Source organism: Nerophis ophidion, linkage group LG02, assembly GCF_033978795.1.
Source record: "Nerophis ophidion isolate RoL-2023_Sa linkage group LG02, RoL_Noph_v1.0, whole genome shotgun sequence".
Lineage (NCBI taxonomy): Eukaryota > Metazoa > Chordata > Actinopteri > Syngnathiformes > Syngnathidae > Nerophis > Nerophis ophidion.
The window spans coordinates 70,987,886-71,010,927 of NC_084612.1; the positions used below are offsets into that span (position 1 = coordinate 70,987,886).

Sequence of the window (23,042 nt, forward strand, 5' to 3'; positions counted from 1 at the left end):
TAGTCGAGTAACCGGATGAGTTACCTTCATCCCATAACTGTTGTGTCTTTGGGCAAGACGTTCTCCCACATGGATATTCCACTGACCACCAAGCTGACCTACACCGTATTGCCAATTTGGCCACCCATCGAAATGATCAGAATCAGGTGTATAAAATCAAGCACCAAAACATTTGACAACTCCATGCTCCCAACCTTGTGGGAACATTTTGGAGCCCTTTCTCTACCAACATGACTGTGCACAAAGCAAAGTCCATAAAGACATGGATGACAAGAGTCTGGTGTGGATGAACTTGACTGGCCTGCACAGAGTCCTGACCTGAACCCGATAGAGCACCTTTGGGATGAATCAGAACGGAGACTGAGAGCCAGGCCTTGTCGACCAACGTCAGTCTGTGACCTCACCGAATCGTCGAAAATTCCTACGAACACACTCCGAAACCTTGTGGGCAGCCTTCCCAGAAGAGTTGAAGCTGTAATAGCTTTAAACCCACAACATATTGAACCCTATGGGTTAGGAATGAGATGGCACTTCAAGTCAAGGCAGGTGGCCAAATACTTGCGGAAATATACTGTATGAGAGCTGCTCAGTGCTCCTTAGGGGATGGGTTATTTGCAGAGATATCATCCATCCATCCACCCATTGTCTACCGCTTATTCCCTTCGGGGCCACAGGAGCCTATCTCAGCTACAATCGGGCGTAAGGCGGGGTACACCCTGGACAAGTCGCCACCTCATCGCAGGGCCAACACAGATAGACAGACAACATTCACCCTCAAGGACAAATTTAGTGTTGCCAATCAACCTATCCCCAGGTGCATGTTTTTGGCGGTGGGAGGAAGCCGGAGTACCCGGAGGAATACTTGCCAACCTTGAGACCGCCAATTTATATATATAAATATATATATATATATATAGAGAGAGAGAGAGAGAAATAAAATAAATACTAGAATTTCAGTGTTCATTTATTTACACATATACACACACATAACACTCTACTCATTGTTGAGTTAAGGGTTGAATTGTCCATCCTTGTTCTATTCTCCGTCACTATTTTCCAAACCATATGCATGTACAGTAGATGGCCGTATTGTCCTGTTTAAGAGTGTCACAACATTGCTGTTTACGGCAGACGAACTGCTCTACGGTAGACGAAAACGTGACTGCTGTTGTTGTGTGTTGTTACGTTAATGAAACTGCCTAACAATAAACCAAGAACTCGCCCTTGATCATTCTACAGTTATAACGTCATTGGGCAGACACGCTGTTAATATTGTGGGAACAACAGGCTCTCCTTACTCAGGTCTGCATGGAGCTGGAGGGGGCGTGGACTCCAGCTACGCCTGAATTTCGGGAGAAAATTTGTCCCGGGAGGTTTTCGGGAGAGGCGCTGAATTTCGGGAGTCTCAAGGAAAATCAGGGCGGGTTGGCAAGGTATGCCCGGAGGGAACCCACGCAGTCACGGGGAGAACATGCAAACTCCACACAGAAAGATCCCGATTCCGGGGTTGAACTCAGAACTACTCAGGACCTTCATATTGTGAGGCACATGTCCACCGTGCTGCCCAAAGATCTGTCGACCATGTCTGAAAAGAGACATGTGGTCTTCCAAATGCACCCAGGCCACCAGAGAAGGGTCAAATGTCAATTGCAAGCCATAAAGTGCAAATGTGAATGAAGGTGACACTAAGAGGTGTCATTTGATTGTTCCCAACACAAAGGGCACTGCTATCAATGGTGAGGCGTTTAAGGGGAGGAACGGCGGTAGTAAATTTGAGTTTCGGTGTCACAATTAGCGTTTTGTCGTTCAACGTGGGTGCTTAGAGCGGACTACTCACCAAGCAGCAGCAGTTTCACTTCCCTGGCTGCCTTTTCGCCATCTTCTCGCAGGTTCTTATCGATCATTTTGGTCCTGGCAGCCGCGGCTTTATCCTCCTGGCTCACGGTGCAGCCCATGGTTCCCAGCGCTCGCTTCAGGACTGCTGTTTAAGTGGTAAAAATCACCTAAGAAGTAAAAAATACAAGGTTCGAAGGCCTTGTAAGGACGAAAAAAAATCGAAAGTTGGGTCAACGGACTCCTCGTTTTTTTTTTTTTTTCCCCGGTGAGTCCGGAGTGAACCCCCCCTCCAAAAGACTCGATTTTCCCGTGAAAAGAAGTGACTTGCTCGGTCACACAAGCGGCATGAGTGCCTCCTGGCAAGTCGAACAACTTTCTGATGGTTTACTTTTACCAAAATCCTTCAACGCATGATAAACTGGCAAAAAGAACGTTTTGTGTTGGATGGAAAAAAAAGAAGGAAAAAAAAAAGTATTCAGGCTTTAAAAAAGATATAATGTGGTTCAGTCAAAGCGAATCCACGCTCTCTCAGTTAACGATCTTTGACAAAATATGTCCTTTCTGGCATTCTTTCGCGGAGATTTGTCAGGTTTTGAAGCCACACCCGGGTCCGCCGTCAAGTTCCCCTCCAGCCGAGACCGGCAAGCAGCGGCGTCACGGTCCACTCAGCAGGGACAACCTTCAGCCGTGGACACACACGCACACTCAAAAAAAGGGGAAAAAAATCAAGAGAAATTAACCACTACCACGCCCCCTCGGTCACGCGGTGCTTCATGGGAAATGTAGTCAATTGTTGCTAATCTCTAGCGCAGGGGTCACCAACCTTTTTGAAACTAAGAGCTTCTTTTTGGGTACTGATTAATGCGAAGGGCTACCAGTTTGATACACACTTAAATAAATTGCTAGAAATATCCAATTTGCTCAATTTACCTTTAATAAATAAATCTATATGTATAAAAAAAATGGGGATTTCTGTCTGTCATTCCGTCGTACATTTTTTTTCCTTTTACGGAAGGTTTTTTGTAGAGAATAAATGATGAAAAAAAACACTTAATTGAACAGTTTAAAAGAGGAGATAACACGAAAAAAATGTAAATACAATTTTGAAACATAGTTTATCTTCAATTTCGACTCTTTAAAATACAAAGATCAACCGAAAAAAATTAAGAGAAAAACAAAAAATAAAAAAAATAATTTATGGAACATCATTAGTAATTTTTCCTGATTAAGATTAATTGCAGAATGTTGATGACATGTTTTAAATAGGTTAAAATCCAATCTGCACTTTGTTAGAATATTTAACAAATTGGACCAAGCTATATTTCTAACAAAGACAAATCATTATTTCTTCAAGATTTTCCAAAACAAAATTTTTCAAAGAAATTCAAAAGACTTTGAAATAAGATTTAAATTTGATTCTATGGATTTTCTAGATTTGCCAGAATATTATTTTTTAATTTTAATCATAATAAGAAATATTTTATAAATATTTTTCAATTTACCTTTAATAAATAAATCTATATGTATTAAAAAAAAGGGTATTTCTGTCTTTCATTCCGTCGTACATTTTTTTTTCCTTTTACGGAAGGTTTTTTTGTAGAGAATAAATGATGAAAAAAAACACTTAATTGAACAGTTTAAAAGAGGAGATAACACGAAAAAAATTTAAATAAAATTATCTTCAATTTCGACTCTTTAAAATACAAAGATCAACCGAAAAAAAAATGAAGAGAAAAACTAGCTAATTCGAATATTTTTGAAAACATTTAAAAAAAGAATTCATGGAACATCATTAGTATTTTTTCCTGATTAAGATTAATTGTGGACTTTTGATGACATGTTTTAAATAGGTTAAAATCCAATCTGCATTTTGTTAGAATATTTAACGAATTGGACCAAGCTATATTTCTAACAAAGACTAATCATTATTTGTTTAAGATTTTCCAGAGCAAAAATTTTAAAAGAAGTTCAAAATACTTTGAAATAAGATTTAAATTTGATTCTATGGATTTTCTAGATTTGCCAGAATATATATTTTTTAATTTTAATCATAATAACAAATATTTTATAAACATTCTTTGTCGGAAAAAACAGAAGCTAAAATGAAGAATTAAATTAAAATGTATTTATTATTCTCTACAATAAAAAAAAAAAATACTTGAACATTGATTTAAATTGTCAGGAAAGAAGAGGAAGGTATTTCAAAGGTAAAAAGGTACATGTGTTTAAAAATCCTAAAATCATTTTTAAGGTTGTATTTTTTTCTCTAAAATTGTCTTTCTGAAAGTAATAAGAAGCAGAGTAAAACAAATAAATGAATTTATTTAAACAAGTGAAGACCAAGTCTTTAAAATATTTTCTTTAGATTTTCAATTTTTATTTGAGTTTTGTCTCTTTTAGAATTAAAAATGTTGAGCAAAGCGAGACCAGCTTGCTAGTAAATAAATGCAATTTAAAAAATAGAGGCAGCTCACTGGTAAGTGCTGCTATTTGAGCTATTTTTAGAACAGGCCAGCGGGCGACTCATCTGGTCCTTACGGGCAACCTGGTGCCCGCGGGCACCGCGTTGGTGACCCCTGGTCTAAAGCGAGTAGTGTTTATATTTAAAGTCCCTGCTTACTATTCAGCACAATATAAATTATTGCTGCTATAAATAATCATTAATACGTTTATAAGATATATACGGTAGTTGTATTTTAATGCGACGAAACGGAAGTTTCTGCTTACATAAGGTATTTCATCAAGTTTATATTGAAACAGTGGCGTGGTTCTCTGGTGCCATCTAGTGGCCAAAGCCCAAACATGCAGCTGTCAAATTTATAGCACAACTTTTGATTGTGGCATTAGTATTTTATTTATTTCCATGTAAAATTAGGTAAATCATCACATTTTAAAATAAACAAATTACTAATGGAAAAATTGATACATTTAAATACAGAATATAATAATTAAAGTAGACAGCATCTCACCGAACGAAATCACCAAGAAAGCACACGACTTGAGAAAGCAGGGGAACATCACAAATATAATTATATAAAATATAGTATAATATATCAGTATATAATATATACTGTTTATATAATATGTAAATATTACATACATGTTATATTTTATATTGCTACTATGGTAAATTTTTTAGTCTACGTTATACCTGCATTATATTTTCCATTCTTACACTTTTATTACTTTGTAACTGAGCAAAATGTAGAACAATCTGAGTTGATCAGTTAGAACCACACATTCAGGGTAGTGTGGCCGAGCGGTCTAAGGCGCTGGATTAAGGCTCCAGTCTCTCAGGAGGCGTGGGTTCAAATCGCACCACTGCCATTTTTGCTGGTAAAACACTTGTATCTTCCCTGACTGAGACGATAAGACCCTGGGCCTAATTTGGAAAGCTTGCAAAAATAGGGCAAACATCTTGACTTTGGAGATTTCCACACCAGGTATGCAATGAAAAAAAACACAACCAGCTCAGTTTCAAGGCCTCGCAGCAGCCTCCAGTAAAGCTAAAAGGTAGACGTGTGTGTATGTTTATCAACATGTCGTTTGAAGATCTCCAACCCTACTTAAGACCTTCAGGACACTTTCATCTGTTTCTGTATTTGGATCACACCGCAGCAAAGGATGTCTCACTGGCCGGCATGGAGCCACTTGCAGGAGGGAGTTGGCCCGTCTGGTGACATCGTGTAGAAACAACAACCTTAACCTCAACACAGAATACACCAAGAAGACAATAGAAGACCTGAGGAAGGAAAGTCTGTTTGCTCTTGTTAGACTTGTATACTGTTTCAATATCCAAGTCCAAATTCATGCAGCACTTTCCATTGTGTAGTGGTTATCACTTCTCTGTCACCTAAGACACGAAAGTTCCCCCGGTTCAAAGAACACAATTCGCATTTCTGACATAGTATACGAATGCAATCAGGGCTTCACCTATTTGTCAGGAATCAAATAGGAAGCCGGGTACTCCGGCTTCCTCCCACCTCCAAAAACATGCACCTGGGGATAGGATGATTGGCAACACTAAATAGGCCCTAGTGTGTGAATGTGAGTGTGAATGTTGTCTGTCTATCTGTGTTGGCCCTGCAATGAGGTCGCGACTTGTCCATGGTGTACCCCGCCTTCCGCCCGATTGTAGCAGAGATAGGTGCCAGCGACCCCGAAAGGGAATAAGCGGTAGAAAATGGATGGATGGATGGATAGATGAAAATCCTTGTCGTTGACATTTTGCATAAAGGCAACATGGAGATTGCTCAACTTTGGCCCAAAAAAAGTTCCCCGAGATTCTCAGCTTTCCTCTTTCTTGTCGTCTTCGAGTTCCACAGTTGGACACCTTTCCAGTTCTCCACACACAACCAGCCTAGTTACTGACAGCTTCCAGTTTTTGTGGGTTGCATTGCACAGGCGGGAGGGAGCAGACTAACAAATGACTCGTCTGCACTCCTCCACACTAACGTGCTGTAGAACTACCTTCATAGCTCTGTTGTTCATGGATACCTTGCAATGTTCCGTTTCTCAGATCTTGGGCGACTTAGGCCAAGGCCAGGACCAAAAAAAGCCACACTTCCTTGGAGCCGGGCAGAATACATTTGTTTCGGCAGAAAGAGGATTTGTGTGAGGCTTTCTCCCGGCGGCTTGAGCAGAGGGCCAACCTGTTGCTGTGATGGCTGTCAATCAGGGCTTTTACTGAATGTAGGAAGTTTTGCCTCGATTTGAATCTCTTCTTTGCTGGTTCTTGGTCAAACAGAGCGAGACGAGGGTGTGTTTCTAGCTTGAGCTTTTCTTCTGACGTCTGATATAGGGAGGATCAATGCCTGACAGCAGATAGAAATTGCCCGTTCTAATTGATTTCAAGCATCCAGTTAAAACCTTGCAGACAGTGTTTAGGACAGGGTCGATCTCGGCAACATGACCGGAACATGACATAAAGCACTTTTTGCTGTATCGAATCATAAGGCGAGTTCAGTTTTTCGGATAGTGGCAGAATCTGTTCGCCAGCTGGTATCGGACAGTTTTTTAGGACGATGTTCCCGACTCCAACCTTAGCTTTAACCCTCTCAATATGATATTTGAAGGTGAGCTAGTCTGTGGTTGTATTGAAGCTGTTTTCTGTACCAACTGACTTTAGGCTAACCTTTGGTATATGTGTTTCTTGAGGTGGAAAGCTGTAATTAAACTGTTGTCAGGGTTTGCTCGTAGGTGATTAGTTGCCTTGTAGTAAATAAGACCATACAGGGCTTGGCTTAAGGACTTTTGTAATTCTACAAAGGTTGATTTTTGTGATGCTCTGTCAAGGTCGTCACCTGCTGCGCCATTAACCTTTAATTTGACACACTGACTCTGACAAGCAATTTTTCCCATTTTCAAGACCTGTTATGCATCCTATTTTCAAGGGGTGCAACAAACGTTAGTAAAATAATGTGTTTGATTCCATAGGACTGTCCACACATCATAACATTGAGGGAGGGATACTGTGGTCACCTTTCCAATTTCAACAAGATAACAACTGATGAAGATAAGAGACACCTGAATACTCTCCCCGTCAGGGAATCGAACCCTGGTCTTCCGTGTGACAGACGGAGATACTGTCCAATACTAACGAGGACTGTTGTGCCCTGCCTTTTCCAAGGGACAAGCCAACGTTCGTGGCTTTTGCCTGCCATGCCACAACTAAAGCGTTGCAATTTCATCCTTCTGCCATCTCATAATGTCGACAAATTGTTCGGTTAAAAGGATTCATTCAGGGTAGTTTGGCCGAGCGGTCTAAGGCGCTGGATTAAGGCTCCAGTCTCTCAGGAGGCGTGGGTTCAAATCCCACCACTGCCATTTTTGCTGGTAAAACACTTGCATCTTCCCTGACTGAGGCGATAAGACCCTGGGCCTTATTTGGAAAGCTTGTAAAAATAGGGCAAACATGTTGATTTTGGAGTTTTCCACGCCAGGTATGCAATGAAAAAAAACACAACCAGCTCAGTTTCAAGGCCTCGCGGCAGCCTTCGGTAAAGCTAAAAGGTAGACGTGTGTGTGTGTATGTTTATCAACATGTCGTTTGAAGATCTCCAACCCTACTGAAGACATTCAGGCCACTTTCGTCTGTTTCAGTATTTGGATCACCTAAGACAAGAAAGTTCCCCTGGTTTAAGGAATACAATTCCCTTTCTGACGTAGTACTCGAATGCAATAAGGGCTTCACCTATTTGTCAAGAAACCATGCACGAGACAAGTGCCTGAGGTTAGAGAAGCTCCCTGGTGGTCTAGTGGCTAGGATTTGGCGCTTTCACCACCACAGCTCGGGCTTGATTCCCGGTCAGGGAAAAGCTGTTCATCCCTTGCTTGGTTCTGGCAATTTATAACAAACTTACTTGAATTCCATGATTCATGCTCATTAGATGCAAATCATTATTGTTGACATTTTGCATAAAGGCAACATGGAGATTGCTCAATTTGGCCAAAAAAAAGTTCCCAGACATTCTCAATTTTCCTCTTTCTTGTCGTCTTCGAGTTCCACTGTTGGACACCTTTCCAGTTCTCCACACACAACCAGCCGAGTGGTCTAAGGCGCTGGATTAAGGCTCCAGTCTCTCAGGAGGCGTGGGTTCAAAGCCCACCACTGCCATTTTTCCTGGTAAAACTCTTGTATCTTCCCTGACTGAGGCGATAAGACCCTGGGCCTAATTTGGAAATCTTGCAAAAATAGGGCAAACAACCACCACACTTTTAAGGCCTCGCAGCAGGCTCCGGTAAAGCTAAAAGGTAGACGTGTGTGTATGTTTATCAACATGTCGTTTGAAGATCTCCGCCCCCTACTTAAGACCTTCAGGCCACTTTCATCTGTTTCTGTATTTGGATCACACCGCAGCAATAGGATGTCTCACTGGCCGGCACGGAGCCACTTGCAGGAGGGAGTTGGCCTCCTAAGACACGAAAGTTCCCCCGGTTCAAAGAATACAATTCGCATTTCTGACATAGTATACGAATGCAATCAGGGCTTCACCCATTTGTCAAGAAACCATGCAGGAGACAAGTGTCTAGGATTGGATAAGGTCCCTGGTGGTCTAGTGGCTAGGATTTGGCGCTTTCACCCCTTGGCCCAGGTTCGGCTCCTGGTCAGGGAATAGCTGTTCCACCCTTGCTTTGGTCCGGCAATTTGAAATGAACTTTCTTGACTTCCATGATTCACACCCGTTAGATACAAATCATTGACATTTACCATAAAGGCAACATGGAGATTGTTCAACTGTGGCCAAAAAAAAGTTCCCCGAGATTCTCAGCTTTCCTCTTTCTTGTCGTCTTCGAGTTCCACCGCTGGACACCTTTCCAGTTCTCCACACACAACCAGTCTAGTTACTGACAGCTTCCAGTTTTTGTGGGTTGCATTGCACAGGCGGGAGGGAGCAGACTAACAAATGACTCGTCTGCACTCCTCCACACTAACGTGCTGTAGAACTATCCTCATAGCTCTGTTGTTCATGGATACCTTGCAACGTTCCGTTTCTCAGATCTTGGGCGAGTTAGGCCAAGGCCAGGACCAAAAAAGCCACACTTCCTTGGAACCGGGCAGAATATATTTGTTTAGGCAGTGAGAGGATTTGTGTGAGGATTTGTCCCGGCGGCTTGAGCAGAGGGCAAACCTGTTGCTGTGATGGCTGTCAATCAGGGCTTTTACTGAATTTAGGAAGTTTTGCCTTGATTGGAATCTCTTCTTTCCTGGTTCTTGGTCAAACAGAGCGAGACGAGGGTGTGTTTCTAGCTTGAGCTTTTCTTCTGACGTCTGATATAGGGAGGATCAATGCCTGACAGCAGATAGAAATTGTCAGTTCTAATTGAATTCAAGCATCCAGTTAAAACCTTGCAGACAGTGTTTAGGACAGGGTCGATCTCGGCAACATGACCGGAACATGACATAAAGCACTTTTTGCTGTATCGAATCATAAGGCGAGTTCAGTTTTTCGGATAGTGGCAGAATCTGTTCGCCAGCTGGTATCGGACAGTTTTTTAGGACGATGTTCCCGACTCCAACCTTAGCTTTAACCCTCTCAATATGATATTTGAAGGTGAGCTAGTCTGTGGTTGTATTGAAGCTGTTTTCTGTACCAACTGACTTTAGGCTAACCTTTGGTATATGTGTTTCTTGAGGTGGAAAGCTGTAATTAAACTGTTGTCAGGGTTTGCTCGTAGGTGATTAGTTGCCTTGTAGTAAATAAGACCATACAGGGCTTGGCTTAAGGACTTTTGTAATTCTACAAAGGTTGATTTTTGTGATGCTCTGTCAAGGTCGTCACCTGCTGGGCCATTAACCTTTAATTTGACACACTGACTCTGACAAGAAAATTTCCCCTTTTGAAGACCTGTTATGCATCCTATTTTCCAGGGGTTCAACAAACGTTAGTGAAATAATGTGTTTGATTCCATAGGACTGTGCAGCTACACCGAGTCCACACATCATAACATTGAGGGAGGGATACTGTGGTCACCTTTCCAATTTCAATAAGATAACAACTGATGAAGATAAGAGACACCTGAATACTCTCCCCGTCAGGGAATCGAACCCTGGTCTTCCGCGTGACAGGCGGAGACACGGTCCACTATACTAACGAGGACTGCTGTGCCCTGCCTTTTCCAAGGGACAAGCCAACGTTTGTGGCTTTTGCCAGCCATGCCACAACCAGAGCGTTGCAATTTCATCCTTCTGCCATCTCATAATGTCGACAAATTGATCCGTTAAAAAGACTCATTCAGGGTAGTGTGGCCGAGCGGTCTAAGGCGCTGGATTAAGGCTCCAGTCTCTCAGGAGGCGTGGGTTCAAATCCCACCACTGCCATTTTTGCTGGTAAAACACTTGTATCTTCCCTGACTGTGGCGATAAGACCCTGGGCCTAATTTGGAAAGCTTGCAAAAATAGGCCAAACACGTTGACTTTGGAGTTTTCCGCGCCAGGTATGCAATGAAAAAACACAACCAGCACAGTTTTAAAGGCCTACTGAAAGCCACTACTAGCGACCACACAGTCTGATAGTTTATATATCAATGATGAAATATTAACATTGCAACACATGCCAATACGGCCGGTTTAGTTTACTAAATTGCAATTTTAAATTTCCCGCTGAGTTTCTTGTTGAAATCGTTGCGGAATGATGACGCGTGTTTGTGACGTCTCGGGTTGTAGCGGACATATTAGCCCAGCACCACACACGGCTAAAAGTCGTTTCTTTTCATCACATAATTACACAGTAATTTGGACATCTGTGTTGCTGAATCTTTTGCAATTTGTTCAATTAATAATGGAGACGTCAAAGAAAAATGCTGTTGGTGGAAAGCGGTGGATTGCATCTGCCTTTAGCACCGAAACACAGCCGGTGTTTCTTTGTTTCTTGTGAATATTTAACCCAGAGCGGTCAAGCGAACATGTTTCTCTACGTCAACCAGCAAGTTTTTGGATGGGAAAAATTGTGATATGAAGTCGGCTCTTACTGGAGACTTCCGTGGATTATGTGACCTCATCCTGCAGCTCAAAAAGGCAGCTGTGATCTTGGCTCCTCGGCTTCTCTCAGAGACACTGGCGTTCACCGCAGCCACCCGACTTTCAGGTATGACTTTACAATCTTAATAAAACACTATTAAAACAATAAGTAGATAAAGGATCTTCCAGAATGATCCTAGTAAATGTGTCTAATTACATCTGAAACGCTCACAATGCCGCCGCCTGGAGCCGAGCCGTCGCCTTTTCTCGGTTGTATAGCTCGGTCGGTAGAGCGGCCATGCCAGCAGCTTGAGGGTTGCAGGTTCAATCCCCGCTTCTGCCATCCTAGTCACTGCCGTTGTGTCCTTGGGCAAGACACTTTACCCACCTGCTCCCAGTGGCACCCACACTGGTTTAAATGTAAAAAGTAGATATTGGGTTTCACTATGGGCTTCACGGTGGCAGAAGGGTTAGTGCGTCTGCCTCACAATACAAAGTTCCTGCAGTCCTGGGTTCAAATCCAGGCTCGGGATCTTTCTGTGTGGAGTTTGCATGTTCTCCCCGTGAATGCATGGGTTCCCTCCGGGTACTCCGGCTTCCTCCCACTTCTAAAGACATGCACCTGGGGATAGGTTGATTGGCAACACTAAATTGGCCCTAGTGTGTGAATGTGAGTGTGAATGTTGTCTGTCTATCTGTGTTAGCCCTGCGCTGAGGTGGCGACTTGTCCAGGGTGTAACCCGCCTTCCGCCCGATTGTAGCTGAGCTAGGCGCCAGCGGCCCCCGCGACCCCGTAAGGGACAAGCGGTAGAAAACGGACGGACAGGTTTCACTATGTAAAGCGCTTTGAGTCACTTTGAGAAAAGCGCCTTTTTTGGTGGGGGGGGCCTCACTCTAACTTTCCTCATCCATGAATCTTTCATCCTCGCTCAAATTAATGGGGAAATCGTCGCTTTCTCAGTCCGAATTGTACTTGCTGCTGGTGGCTATGATTGTAAAGAACGTGAGGATGTGAGGAGCTCCACAACCCGTGACGTCACGCGCACATCGTCCGCTACTTCCGGTACAGGCAAGACTTTTTTATTAGCGACCCAAAGTTGCAAACTTTTTCGTCGATGTTCTCTACTAAATCCTTTTAGCAAAAATATGGCAATATCGTGAAATCATCAAGTATGACACATAGAATGGACCTGCTCTCCCCGTTTAAATAAGAAAATCTCATGTGGTGTACCTCAGGGATCAATACTAGGACCCAAGTTATTCAATCTCTATATAAATGACATTTGTAAAGTTACGAGAGATTTTAAGTTAGTTTTATTTGCGGATGATTCTCAGGAGAGAAAACACAGAAGATAATACAAATAATAACAGAAGACATGAACAAATTAAAAAAAAGGTTTGACAAAAACAGACTATCATTGAATCTCAGTAAAACTATCAATCAATCAATGTTTATTTATATAGCTCCAAATCACAAATGTCTCAAAGGACTGCACAAATCATTACGACTACGACATCCTCGGAAGAACCCACAAAAGGGCAAGGAAAACTCACACCCAGTGGGCAGGGAGAATTCACATCCAGTGGGACGCCAGTGACAATGCTGACTATGAGAAACCTTGGAGAGGACCTCAGATGTGGGCAACCCCCCCCCCCCCCCCCCCACCCCCCCAGGGGACCGAAAGCAATGGATGTCGAGCGGGTCTAACATGATGCTGTGAAAGTTCAATCCATAGTGGCTCCAACACAGCCGCGAGAGTTCAGTTCAAAGCGGATCAAAGACAGCAGCGAGAGTCCCGTCCACAGGAAACCATCTCAAGCGGAGGCGGATCAGCAGTGTAGAGATGTCCCCAATCGATACACAGGCGAGCGGTCCATCCTGGGTCCCGACGAGCGGTCCATCCTGGGTCTCGACTCTGGACAGCCAGTACTTCATCCATGGTCATCGGACCGGACCCCCTCCACAAGGGAGGGGGGGACATAGGAGAAAGAAAAGAAGCGGCAGATCAACTGGTCTAAAAAGGAGGTCTATTTAAAGGCTAGAGTATACAGATGAGTTTTAAGGTGAGACTTAAATGCTTCTACTGAGGTAGCATCTCGAACTGTTACCGGGAGGGCATTCCAGAGTACTGGAGCCCGAAATGAAAACGCTCTATAGCCCGCAGACTTTTTTTGGGTTCTAGGAATCACTAATAAGCCGGAGTCTTTTGAACGCAGATTTCTTGCCGGGACATATGGTACAATACAATCGGCAAGATAGGATGGAGCTAGACCATGTAGTATTTTATACGTAAGTAGTAAAACCTTAAAGTCACATCTTAAGTGCACAGGAAGCCAGTGCAGGTGAGCCAGTACAGGCGTAATGTGATCAAACTTTCTTGTTCTTGTCAAAAGTCCAGCAGCCGCATTTTGTACCAACTGTAATCTTTTAATGCTAGACATGGGGAGACCCGAAAATAATACGTTACAGCAGGGGTAGGGAACCTATGGCTCTAGAGCCAGATGTGGCTCTTTTGATGACTGCATCTGGCTCTCGGATAAATCTGAGCTGACACTACTTAACACAATAAGTAATGAATAATTCCACTTGTAATCACAGTGTTAAAAAATAACACTCAAAATATAAAAAATTCTCATGCATTTTGAATCCATCCATCCGTTTTCTACCGCACCTGTTCAAGAAGTTGCGTTAATGGTAAGAAGTCATGTATTTATTATTGGTTAGTGTGGGGCTTGCCCTCCCGAGGGTTCTTCAGACCACCAAGCACCGACATGAGAGCCTGTTTTAGGGTTACAATATTGTTATATTTTTCAATAAGTCTCTCAGTTGCTTCCTAGTAATTGTCTTTTCCTCTTTCGTTCTCGGTCGCGCCCTGGCTCCAGCCCCAACCCTGTCTCTCCTCCTGGCTGCTGCTTATAACAGAGCGACAGATGATTAGATAATAAGGCAAAGGTGGGCTATCTACGCACCTGTCGCTGATTTCGAGGCGATCCTGGCAACACCCTGCTTCGCTGCAGGCCCGCAGGCCACGTCCCCTCCACAGTTAGCTTCAGAAAAACAATGTTATTACAAAGAATAAGAGGCCTGTTATACTCTAGAAATTGTTGGTCTTACTTAAAAATGCACGCGTTTAGTTGTTCAGTGTTGAATTTTTTTTTTATATGGCTCTTACGGAAATACATTTTAAAATATTTGGATTCTTGGCTAGGCTTCACGGTGGCAGAGGGGTTAGTGCGTCTGCCTCACAATACGAAGTTCCTGCAGTCCTGGGTTCAAATCCAGGCTCGGGATCTTCCTGTGTGGAGTTTGCATGTTCTCCCCGCGTGGGTTCCCTCCGGGTACTCCGGCTTCTTCCCACCTCCAAAGACATGCACCTGGGGATAGGTTGATTGGCAACACTAAAAATTGGCCCTAGTGTGTGAATGTGAGTGTGAATGTTGTCTGTCTATCTGTGTTGGCCCTGCGATGAGGTGGCGACTTGTCCACGGTGTACCCCGCCTTCCGCCCGATTGTAGCTGAGATAGGCGCCAGCGTCCCCCGCGACCCCAAAAAGGGGAATAAGCGGTAGAAAATGGATGGATGGATGGATGGATTCTTGGCTCTCTCAGCCAAAAAGGTTCCCAGTAATCGAGACGAGGCGTAACAAACGCATGGATAATGATCTCGGCGTCTTTAGTGGACAAAAATGGAGCGAATTTTAGCGATATTACGGAGATGAAAGAAGACCGTTTTAGTAACGCTTTTTTTAATGTGTGACTCAAAGGAGAGAGTTGGGTCGAAGATAATACCCAGATTTTTTTTTTTGTTACCGAGTCACCTTGAAATGTTTGCTACATTCAAAAGGTTATGGGTAGCTCATGTTACCTCCTGCAGGTCTCACGGCGGCCAGAGGGGGCTTTTTATTGGCTTTGAACCAGACGAAAACCGCCTGGTCGTCACATGGGTGCACAGAGGAAGCAACAAAAAAAAAAAAAACTGCTTCCTGAAATGCTCCCCGTCGCGGACTGCGTCTGTTCACTAAACCCGCGCGCCGCTTTTTCTTTCATCCTCCTTTTTGCTTTTGTTTGGTGGAGTCGATGCCGACGATGATTAGTAAAGTGAAGAGCGCCATGAACACGCTGGTGGGAGGAATGATGCCCCACGGCCACCATCACCACCACCACCACCACAACCACCACCATCACGGAGGAAGCTCGCAGCCCGGAGGAGCCGACGGCCTTCCGCCGCGCTTCCCTTACGGCCGCCCGGACTTCCTGGAGCTCACGCCGGAGCTCCTCCAGTATTCCACCGAGCACGCGTCACGGCCGGTGCTGACGCTGAAGAGAGGCAGCAGACTGCCTTGGCACACGGGATACGCTGAGTAAGTACAGGCGTCCATTTGGGTCATTTTTATTTTATTTTTTTTAGTATTATTATCGTCTTTTTAGGTGTTTAACCATTTAGGAGGAGTTCTGGCAGCTCACAGAACACTGCAGCATCTGCAAGATGGCACTCAAATGAAAGGCTGCTGCATTGCAGAGCATCAAGCCTATACCTGCCAAGGTGTTAGTTACCCTTCTGGTCTGATAGTCCTAGACCAGGGGTGTCAAACTCAAATACAGAGAGGGCCCAAATTTAAAACTGAACAAAGCCGCGGGCCAAGGTTGAACAAATGAACCTTTGAGGTGGAAGCTTGTAGATTAGATTAGATAGTACTTTATTCATTCCGTCAGGAAAATTACAATTTTCAGCACAATCCCATTCAAGATCAGACAAACATTACAGGGAGACAGAACAGGATCGCTGACGGGTCTGCCGGCTTCCAGCGCCCCTTACAAAAAAAGATGAAATACAGGTAAACAAGGGGGGTGGAATAGAAGATTAAAATGAAATAAAAAAATCGGTCTTAGCCTGGGCCTTGGAGGGGGGGGTGCAGACTGAGGCCAAGGGAAAAAAAACAAAAAAAACAAACAAAAAAAACAACAACAACTCATAGCCATAGTACACATCCCTCTTCCATGTGTGTAAGAGGGAAACATCAAACATCAAAAAACAAAGAGGACATTAAAGCAGCAGATACAAGCAGACACTTCTACATACAGCTATGAATAAAAAGTAAAAGAAACATATCCACTGTGGTGGCCTCTGCGGTGATCCACGCCATTGTCCGCTGGGGAGGAGGGAGCATGGCCAGAGACAGGAGCAGACCCAACAAAGCAACCAACTCTCGGCCAGTGTCCAGTCCGCATGGATGAGCAAGGATACGTCCAAGGTGACTGAGGTGTCCGACACCTGCTCACCCAGCCAAGCAAAGCCTCTCCGTTCCGGCGCTTAGTGCTAGCTCCGCAGCTCTGTCCCCTCATCCGCATCTCCTCCAGTCCCATCAAACCGATTCCGGTGTGGCAGACACCCAGCAGCTGGTCTCCATGGCCAAAAGGCTCCCAGAAGTCCACAAAAAAAGCACCACAGAGGTCACGAAAGTGCCACCCCTTGTCACACAGTCCCAAAGAGTCCGGGACCAAAAGGCAAGAAAATATAATAACACATGAAAAACAAGAGGGAAACACAAAAGGATGACACAAGAGCACAGAGCTCCTGCCAACAGCAGCAACTACAGCAGCACCATCTTGGAAAAAATATATAGCTGTTGACTAAGTATGATTTGCATTCAATCAATCAATCAATCAATGTTTACTTATATAGCCCTAAATCACTAGTGTCTCAAAGGGCTGCACAAACCACTACGACATCCTCGGTAGGCCCACATAAGGGCAAGAAAAACTCACACCCAGTGGGACGTCGGTGACAATGATGACTATGAGAACCTTGGAGAGGAGGAAAGCAATGGATGTCGAGCGGGTCTAACATGATACTGTGAGAGTTCAATCCATAATGGATCCAACACGAGCGGGTCTAACATGATACTGTGAAAGTTCAATCCATAATGGATCCAACACAGCTGCGAGAATCCAGTCCAAAGCGGATCCAACACAGCAGCGAGAGTCCCGTTCACAGCGGAGTCAGCAGGAAACCATCCCAAGCGGAGGCGGATCAGCAGCGCAGAGATGTCCCCAGCCGATACACAGGCAAGCAGTACATGGCCACCGGATCGGACCTGACCCCCTCCACAAGGGAGAGTGGGACATAGGAGAAAAAGAAAAGAAACGGCAGATCAACTGGTCTAAAAAGGGAGTCTATTTAAAGGCTAGAGCAGGGGTCGGGAACCTTTTTGGCTGAGAGAGCCAAGAAGCCAAATATTTTAAAATGTATTTCCGTAGGAGCTATATAATATAATTTTTTTTTTAACACTGAACACAACAAAACGCGTGCATTTTTAAGAAAGACCAACATTTCTAGAGAGGTCTCTTATTCTTTGTAATAACATTGTTATTCTGAAGCTAACTGTGGAGGGGGCGTGGCCTGCGAGCCTTCAGCGAAGCAGGGTGTTGCCAGGACAGGCCTCGAATTCAGCGACAGGTGCGTAGACGGCCCACCTGGGCCTTTTTATCTGATCACCTGTCGCTATGTTATAAGCAGCAGCCAGGAGGAGAGACGGGCTTGGGGCAAGAAACCAGAGCGCGAGCGAGAACGAAAGAGAAAAAGACAATTGCTGGAAAGCAACTGAGAGACTTATTGAAAAATAAAACAATAGTGTAACCCTGAAACGGGCTCTCATGTCAGTGCTTGGTGGTCTGAAGAACCCCCTGAAGGGCAAGTCCCACACTAACCAATAATAAATAAATTACTTCTTACCAACTTCTTGAACATAAAAATGCATGACATTATTCTATGTTTCGAACGTTATTTTTTAAAACTGTGATTACAAGTGGAATTATTCATTATTTATCGTGTTAAGTAGTGTCAGCTCAGATTCATCCGAGAGCCAGATGCGGTCATCAAAGGAGCCACATCTGGCTCGCGAGCCATAGGTTCCCTACCCCTGGGCTAGAGTATACAATGAGTTTTAAGGTGAGACTTAAATGCTTCTATTGAGGTGTTATCTCAAACTGTTACCGGGAGGGCATTCCAGAGTACTGGATCCCGAACGGAAAACGCTCTATAGCTCGCAGACTTTTTTCGGGCTTTGGGAATCACTAATAAGCCGGAGTCTTTTGAACGCAGATTTCTTGCCGGGACATAAGGTACAATACAATCGGCAAGATAGGATGGAGCTAGACCGTGTAGTATTTTATACGTAAGTAGTAAAACCTTAAAGTCACATCTTAAGTGCACAGGAAGCCATGGGTTGAAAAGGTTTTGCAAATCATTGTATTCCGTTTATATTTACATCTAACACAATTTCCCAACTCATATGGTTTGTATTTATACCATTGAAACCCGTTTAAAATGGTAATAATCCATTAACCAAAGGTATTCTCTCTTAAAGGGGAACATTATCACCAGACCTATGTAAGCGTCAATATATACCCTGATGGTGCAGAAAAAAGGCCATCTATTTTTTTAACCGATTTCTGAACTCTAAATGGGTGAATTTTGGCGAATTAAACGCCTTTCTGTTTATCGCGCTGGAGGCGTTGACGTCAGAATGTGACGTCGCCGAGGTAACACACCCACCATTTTCATTTTCAACACATTACAAACACCGGGTCTCAGCTCTGTTATTTTCCGTGTTTTTGACAATTTTTTGGAACCTTGGAGACATCATGCCTCGACGGTGTGTTGTCGGAGGGTGTAACAACACTAACAGGGAGGGATTCAAGTTGCACCACTGGCCCGAAGATGCCAAAGTGTCTGCCGCCAGACCCCCATTGAATGTGCCGGAGTGTCTCCACATTTGACCGGCGATGCTAAGGCAGACATGGCACAGAGATGTATGCATAACCTGCAAATGTATTTGCAACGATAGTCAACGAAATCACAAATGTGAGTTTTGTTGATGTTGACTGCCAGCTAATCGATGCTAACATGCTACACTAATCGATGCTAACATGCTATTTACCGGCGGTGCTAAAGCAGACATGGCACAGAGATGTATGGATAACCTGTAGATGCATTTGCAACTATATTACGTTTCCTTCCACCCGCATTTAATGCGAAACAAACACTTACCAATCGACGGATTTAAGTTGCTCCAGTGTCAAAAGATGCGAAAGTCCTGATCGTTTGGTCCGCACATTTTACCGGCGATGCTAACGCAGCTATTTCGGCCATGCTATGTCTATGAATAGCGTCAATAGCTATCCGCTCAATAACTTCAGTTTCTTCTTCAATACTTTCATACTCCAACCATCTGTTTCAATACATGCGTAATCTGTTGAATCGCTTAAGTCGCTGAAATCCGAGTTTGAATCCGAGCTAATGTCGCTATATCTTGCTGTGGTATTCCCATTGTTTGTTTACATTGGCAGCACTGTGTGACGTCACAGGGAAATGGATAGTCGCATCGCGGAGAGCCGAAAATAAGGCACTTTAAAGCTTTATTTAGGGATATTCCGACCGGTAAAATAAAATAAAAAACTTCAAAAAATACAACAAGCCACTGGGAACTGATTTTTATTGTTTTTAACCCTTTTGAAATTGTGATAATGTTCCCCTTTAAGTGTACAGCAGGTGCTTTAGCCTGTAATACAGCGGCACTATTTACGGCCAAAATGCGTTCTTTCTTTGGAACATTCCCTGCTGTGCAGAAACATTCCATTCTCCCTTTGTGTGTTTTAGGGTGTATAAGGCACGGACTAGGTTCTGGCCCCCACTGTACAGCCTGTGGGCCCTGGCGAGGGACACAGGAAAACAAGTTAAGTCATGCTGGGATCGTGGTTGAGGTCGTTTGCAAGCGGAATAGCTGAGATACTCGGCGCGTGCGACACAATCGCGTTAGAACGGGATCAATGATGTCTGCATAGACTTTGAATGCAGGCCAGCTGGAGGGCGCAAAGCCGCCCAAAATGCTGATACGGCGCAGGATTATGGTCTTTTTGCGCTCGCCATCTGACACACGCCATGGTTGTGTTCTTACTTCTGGGGGCTTTTGGAAGTGCATTGTTTTCAATCGATGCTAACTGACGCTGGCGCACTTTGAAAGTGGACCCGAGTGCTTTTATGCTAAAGTGCTTTTGTGTGATAGCTGCGCATCGCACTCACATATAAAATTCACTTTGCCTCTTTAGTTCATCGACAATTAGGAAGGGGAGCGGTCCGTGTATTCGTAATCAGGTTTCTCAGTCCGTAACATTCGGGACGGTATCAATCGATCAATCAATCAATGTTTATTTATATAGCCCCAAATCACAAATGTCTCAAAGGACTGCACAAATCATTACGACTACAACATCCTCGGAAGAACCCACAAAAGGGCAAGGAAAACTCACACCCAGTGGGCAGGGAGAATCCACATCCAGTGGGACGCCAGTGACAATGCTGACTATGAGAAACCTTGGAGAGGACCCCCCCCCCCCCCCTCTAGGGGACCGAAAGCAATGGATGTCGAGCGGGTCTAACATGATGCTGTGAAAGTTCAATCCATAGTGGCTCCAACACAGCCGCGAGAGTTCAGTCCAAAGCGGATCCAAGACAGCAGCGAGAGTCGCGTCCACAGGAAACCATCTCAAGCGGAGGCGGATCAGCAGCGTAGAGATGTCCCCAACCGATACACAGGCGAGCGGTCCATCCTGGGTCCTGACGAGCGGTCCATCCTGGGTCTCGACTCTGGACAGCCAGTACTTCATACATGGTCATCGGACCGGACCCCCTCCACAAGGGAGGGGGGGACATAGGAGAAAAAAGAAAAGAAGCGGCAGATCAACTGGTCTAAAAAGGAGGTCTATTTAAAGGCTAGAATATACAGATGAGTTTTAAGGTGAGACTAAAATGCTTCTACTGAGGTAGCATCTCGAACTGTTACCGGGAGGGCATTCCAGAGTACTGGAGCCCGAACGGGAAACGCTCTATAGCCCGCAGACTATTTTGGGGCTCTAGGAATCACTAATAAGCCGGAGTCTTTTGAATGCAGATTTCTTGCCGGGACATATGGTACAATACAATCGGCAAGATAGGATGGAGCTAGACATATTTGGGTGCAGCATGACTGCCAGCTAATCGATGCTAACACACTATGCAAATCGATGCTAACATGCTATTTACGCTGGCTGTATGAACATTTGAAACTAGATACCCACATTTAATGCGAAACAAACACTTACCAATCAACGAATTTAAGTTGCTCCAGTGTCACAAGATGCGAAAGTCCTGATCGTTTGGTCCGCACATTTTTCCGGCGATGCTAATAAGGCAGCCATGTTATGTGCCACTTCATTAGGTACACCCACGCTATGGCCGAATAGCGTCAATAGCTATTCGCTCAATAGCTTCAATTTCTTCTTCAATTTCGTTCTCGTTATCTGCCTCCATACTCCGACCATCTGTTTCAATACATGCGTAGTCTGTTGAATCGCTTAAACCGCTGAAATCCGAGTCTGAATCCGAGCTAATGTCGCTATATCTTGCTGTGGTAACCGCCATGTTGTTTGTATTGGCAGCACTGTATGACGTCACAGGGAAATGGATAGTGGTTTAGAAGATAGCGAAAATAAGGCACTTTAAAGCTTTATTTAGGGATATTCCGGGACCGGTAACATTTTGAAAAAAACTTAAAAAAATACAACAAGCCACTGGGAACTGATTTTAATTGATTTTAACCCTTTTGAAATTGTGATAATGTTCCCCTTTTTAATCACCAAAAATTATTCCCGGGCGCGGCACCGCTGCTGCCCTTTGCTCCCCTCACCTCCCAGGGGGTGATCAAGGATGATGGGTCAAATGCAGAAAATAATTTCGCCACATCTAGTATGTGTGTGACAATCATTGGTACCTTAACTTTAGATATGGAAAGTGAGGGACAGGACGTTGAACTGCTTCAATCTAAATTACCTCCAGGTTCTGTAACAGCTTCTTCCCTCAGGCCGTAAGACTCTTGAACGCATCATAATTAAAATATCCCCTCAACTCCCCCCAAAGTGGATTAACTCGCTGGCATAAAAAAGACAATATAACCATTCCTTGAATAGCCGCCGGGGCGCTAATTAATTCAAAACCTCTTCTCACTCCTGCGCTTATTCAAGGCATGCGGTAAAAGTAAGCAGGCGCTAATAATTTTAAAACCAATTCTCACCCCTGCGCTTACCAATGGCATGCAGTAAAAAATTGAGTGCGATTAATAAAAAATATTAATATTTTTTGCCGCGGCCCGGTGGTTTGGGATCACTGCCCTACAACGTGTCATCGCGCCCACCTTTACACCATGCTGTCTGCGTGCCGGCCGGACGCAAGCATTTTGCTACTTCTCATACGAGATTGCCACGCATACTTGGTCAACAGCCATACCTTTTACACTGATGGTTGTGATATAAACAACTTTAACACTCTTACTAATATGCGCCACACTCTGTGAACCCACACCAAACACATTTTTGGAGAACATCGGCTCTGTAACACATTATAAACGCAACATAAGAATTACCCAGAATGCCATGCATCCATGACTCTTGGCTATACTATACACACTACCATGAATTGATTAACGTGGACCCCGACTTAAACAAGTTGAAAAACTTATTCGGGTGTTACCATTTAGTGGTCAATTGTACGGAATATGTACTGAACTGTGCAATCTACTAATAAAAGTATCAATCAATCAATCAATAAAACACGCCCCCAACCCCGCCCACCTCAACCGATGCACAGCGAGGGGGGGGTTGGTGCTAGCGGGGTGTATAATATAGCCAAGAGTCATAGATGCATGGCATTCTG

The 23,042-nt window shown here is 44.1% G+C and overlaps 2 protein-coding genes and 3 non-coding genes across 5 annotated transcripts in view; 4 read left to right on the forward strand and 1 right to left on the reverse strand.

The window, feature by feature from the left end:
* The window catches only part of LOC133544469 (guanine nucleotide-binding protein G(i) subunit alpha-2), a 176,496-nt gene extending 173,944 nt beyond the window's left edge, over window positions 1-2,552 (reverse strand). Inside the window, exon 1 of the mRNA XM_061889821.1 lies at window positions 1,838-2,552. Coding sequence (XP_061745805.1) covers window positions 1,838-1,955 — 118 coding nt within the window. The 5' untranslated portion in view covers window positions 1,956-2,552. The remainder of the gene's footprint in view (window positions 1-1,837) is intronic.
* Window positions 2,553-5,081: 2,529 nt separating this feature from the next.
* On the forward strand, window positions 5,082-5,163 carry trnal-aag (transfer RNA leucine (anticodon AAG)). The gene has a single exon. It is a non-coding gene; the product is annotated as a tRNA-Leu (tRNA).
* Window positions 5,164-7,580: 2,417 nt separating this feature from the next.
* Window positions 7,581-7,662, forward strand: trnal-aag (transfer RNA leucine (anticodon AAG)). The gene has a single exon. It is a non-coding gene; the product is annotated as a tRNA-Leu (tRNA).
* Window positions 7,663-10,575: 2,913 nt separating this feature from the next.
* trnal-aag (transfer RNA leucine (anticodon AAG)) lies at window positions 10,576-10,657 on the forward strand. The gene has a single exon. It is a non-coding gene; the product is annotated as a tRNA-Leu (tRNA).
* A 4,579-nt stretch (window positions 10,658-15,236) lies between these two features.
* The window catches only part of ppm1j (protein phosphatase, Mg2+/Mn2+ dependent, 1J), a 41,451-nt gene continuing 33,645 nt past the window's right edge, over window positions 15,237-23,042 (forward strand). The window contains exon 1 of the mRNA XM_061889835.1: window positions 15,237-15,657. Within this exon, the coding sequence (XP_061745819.1) occupies window positions 15,374-15,657 (284 nt within the window). The 5' untranslated portion in view covers window positions 15,237-15,373. The remainder of the gene's footprint in view (window positions 15,658-23,042) is intronic.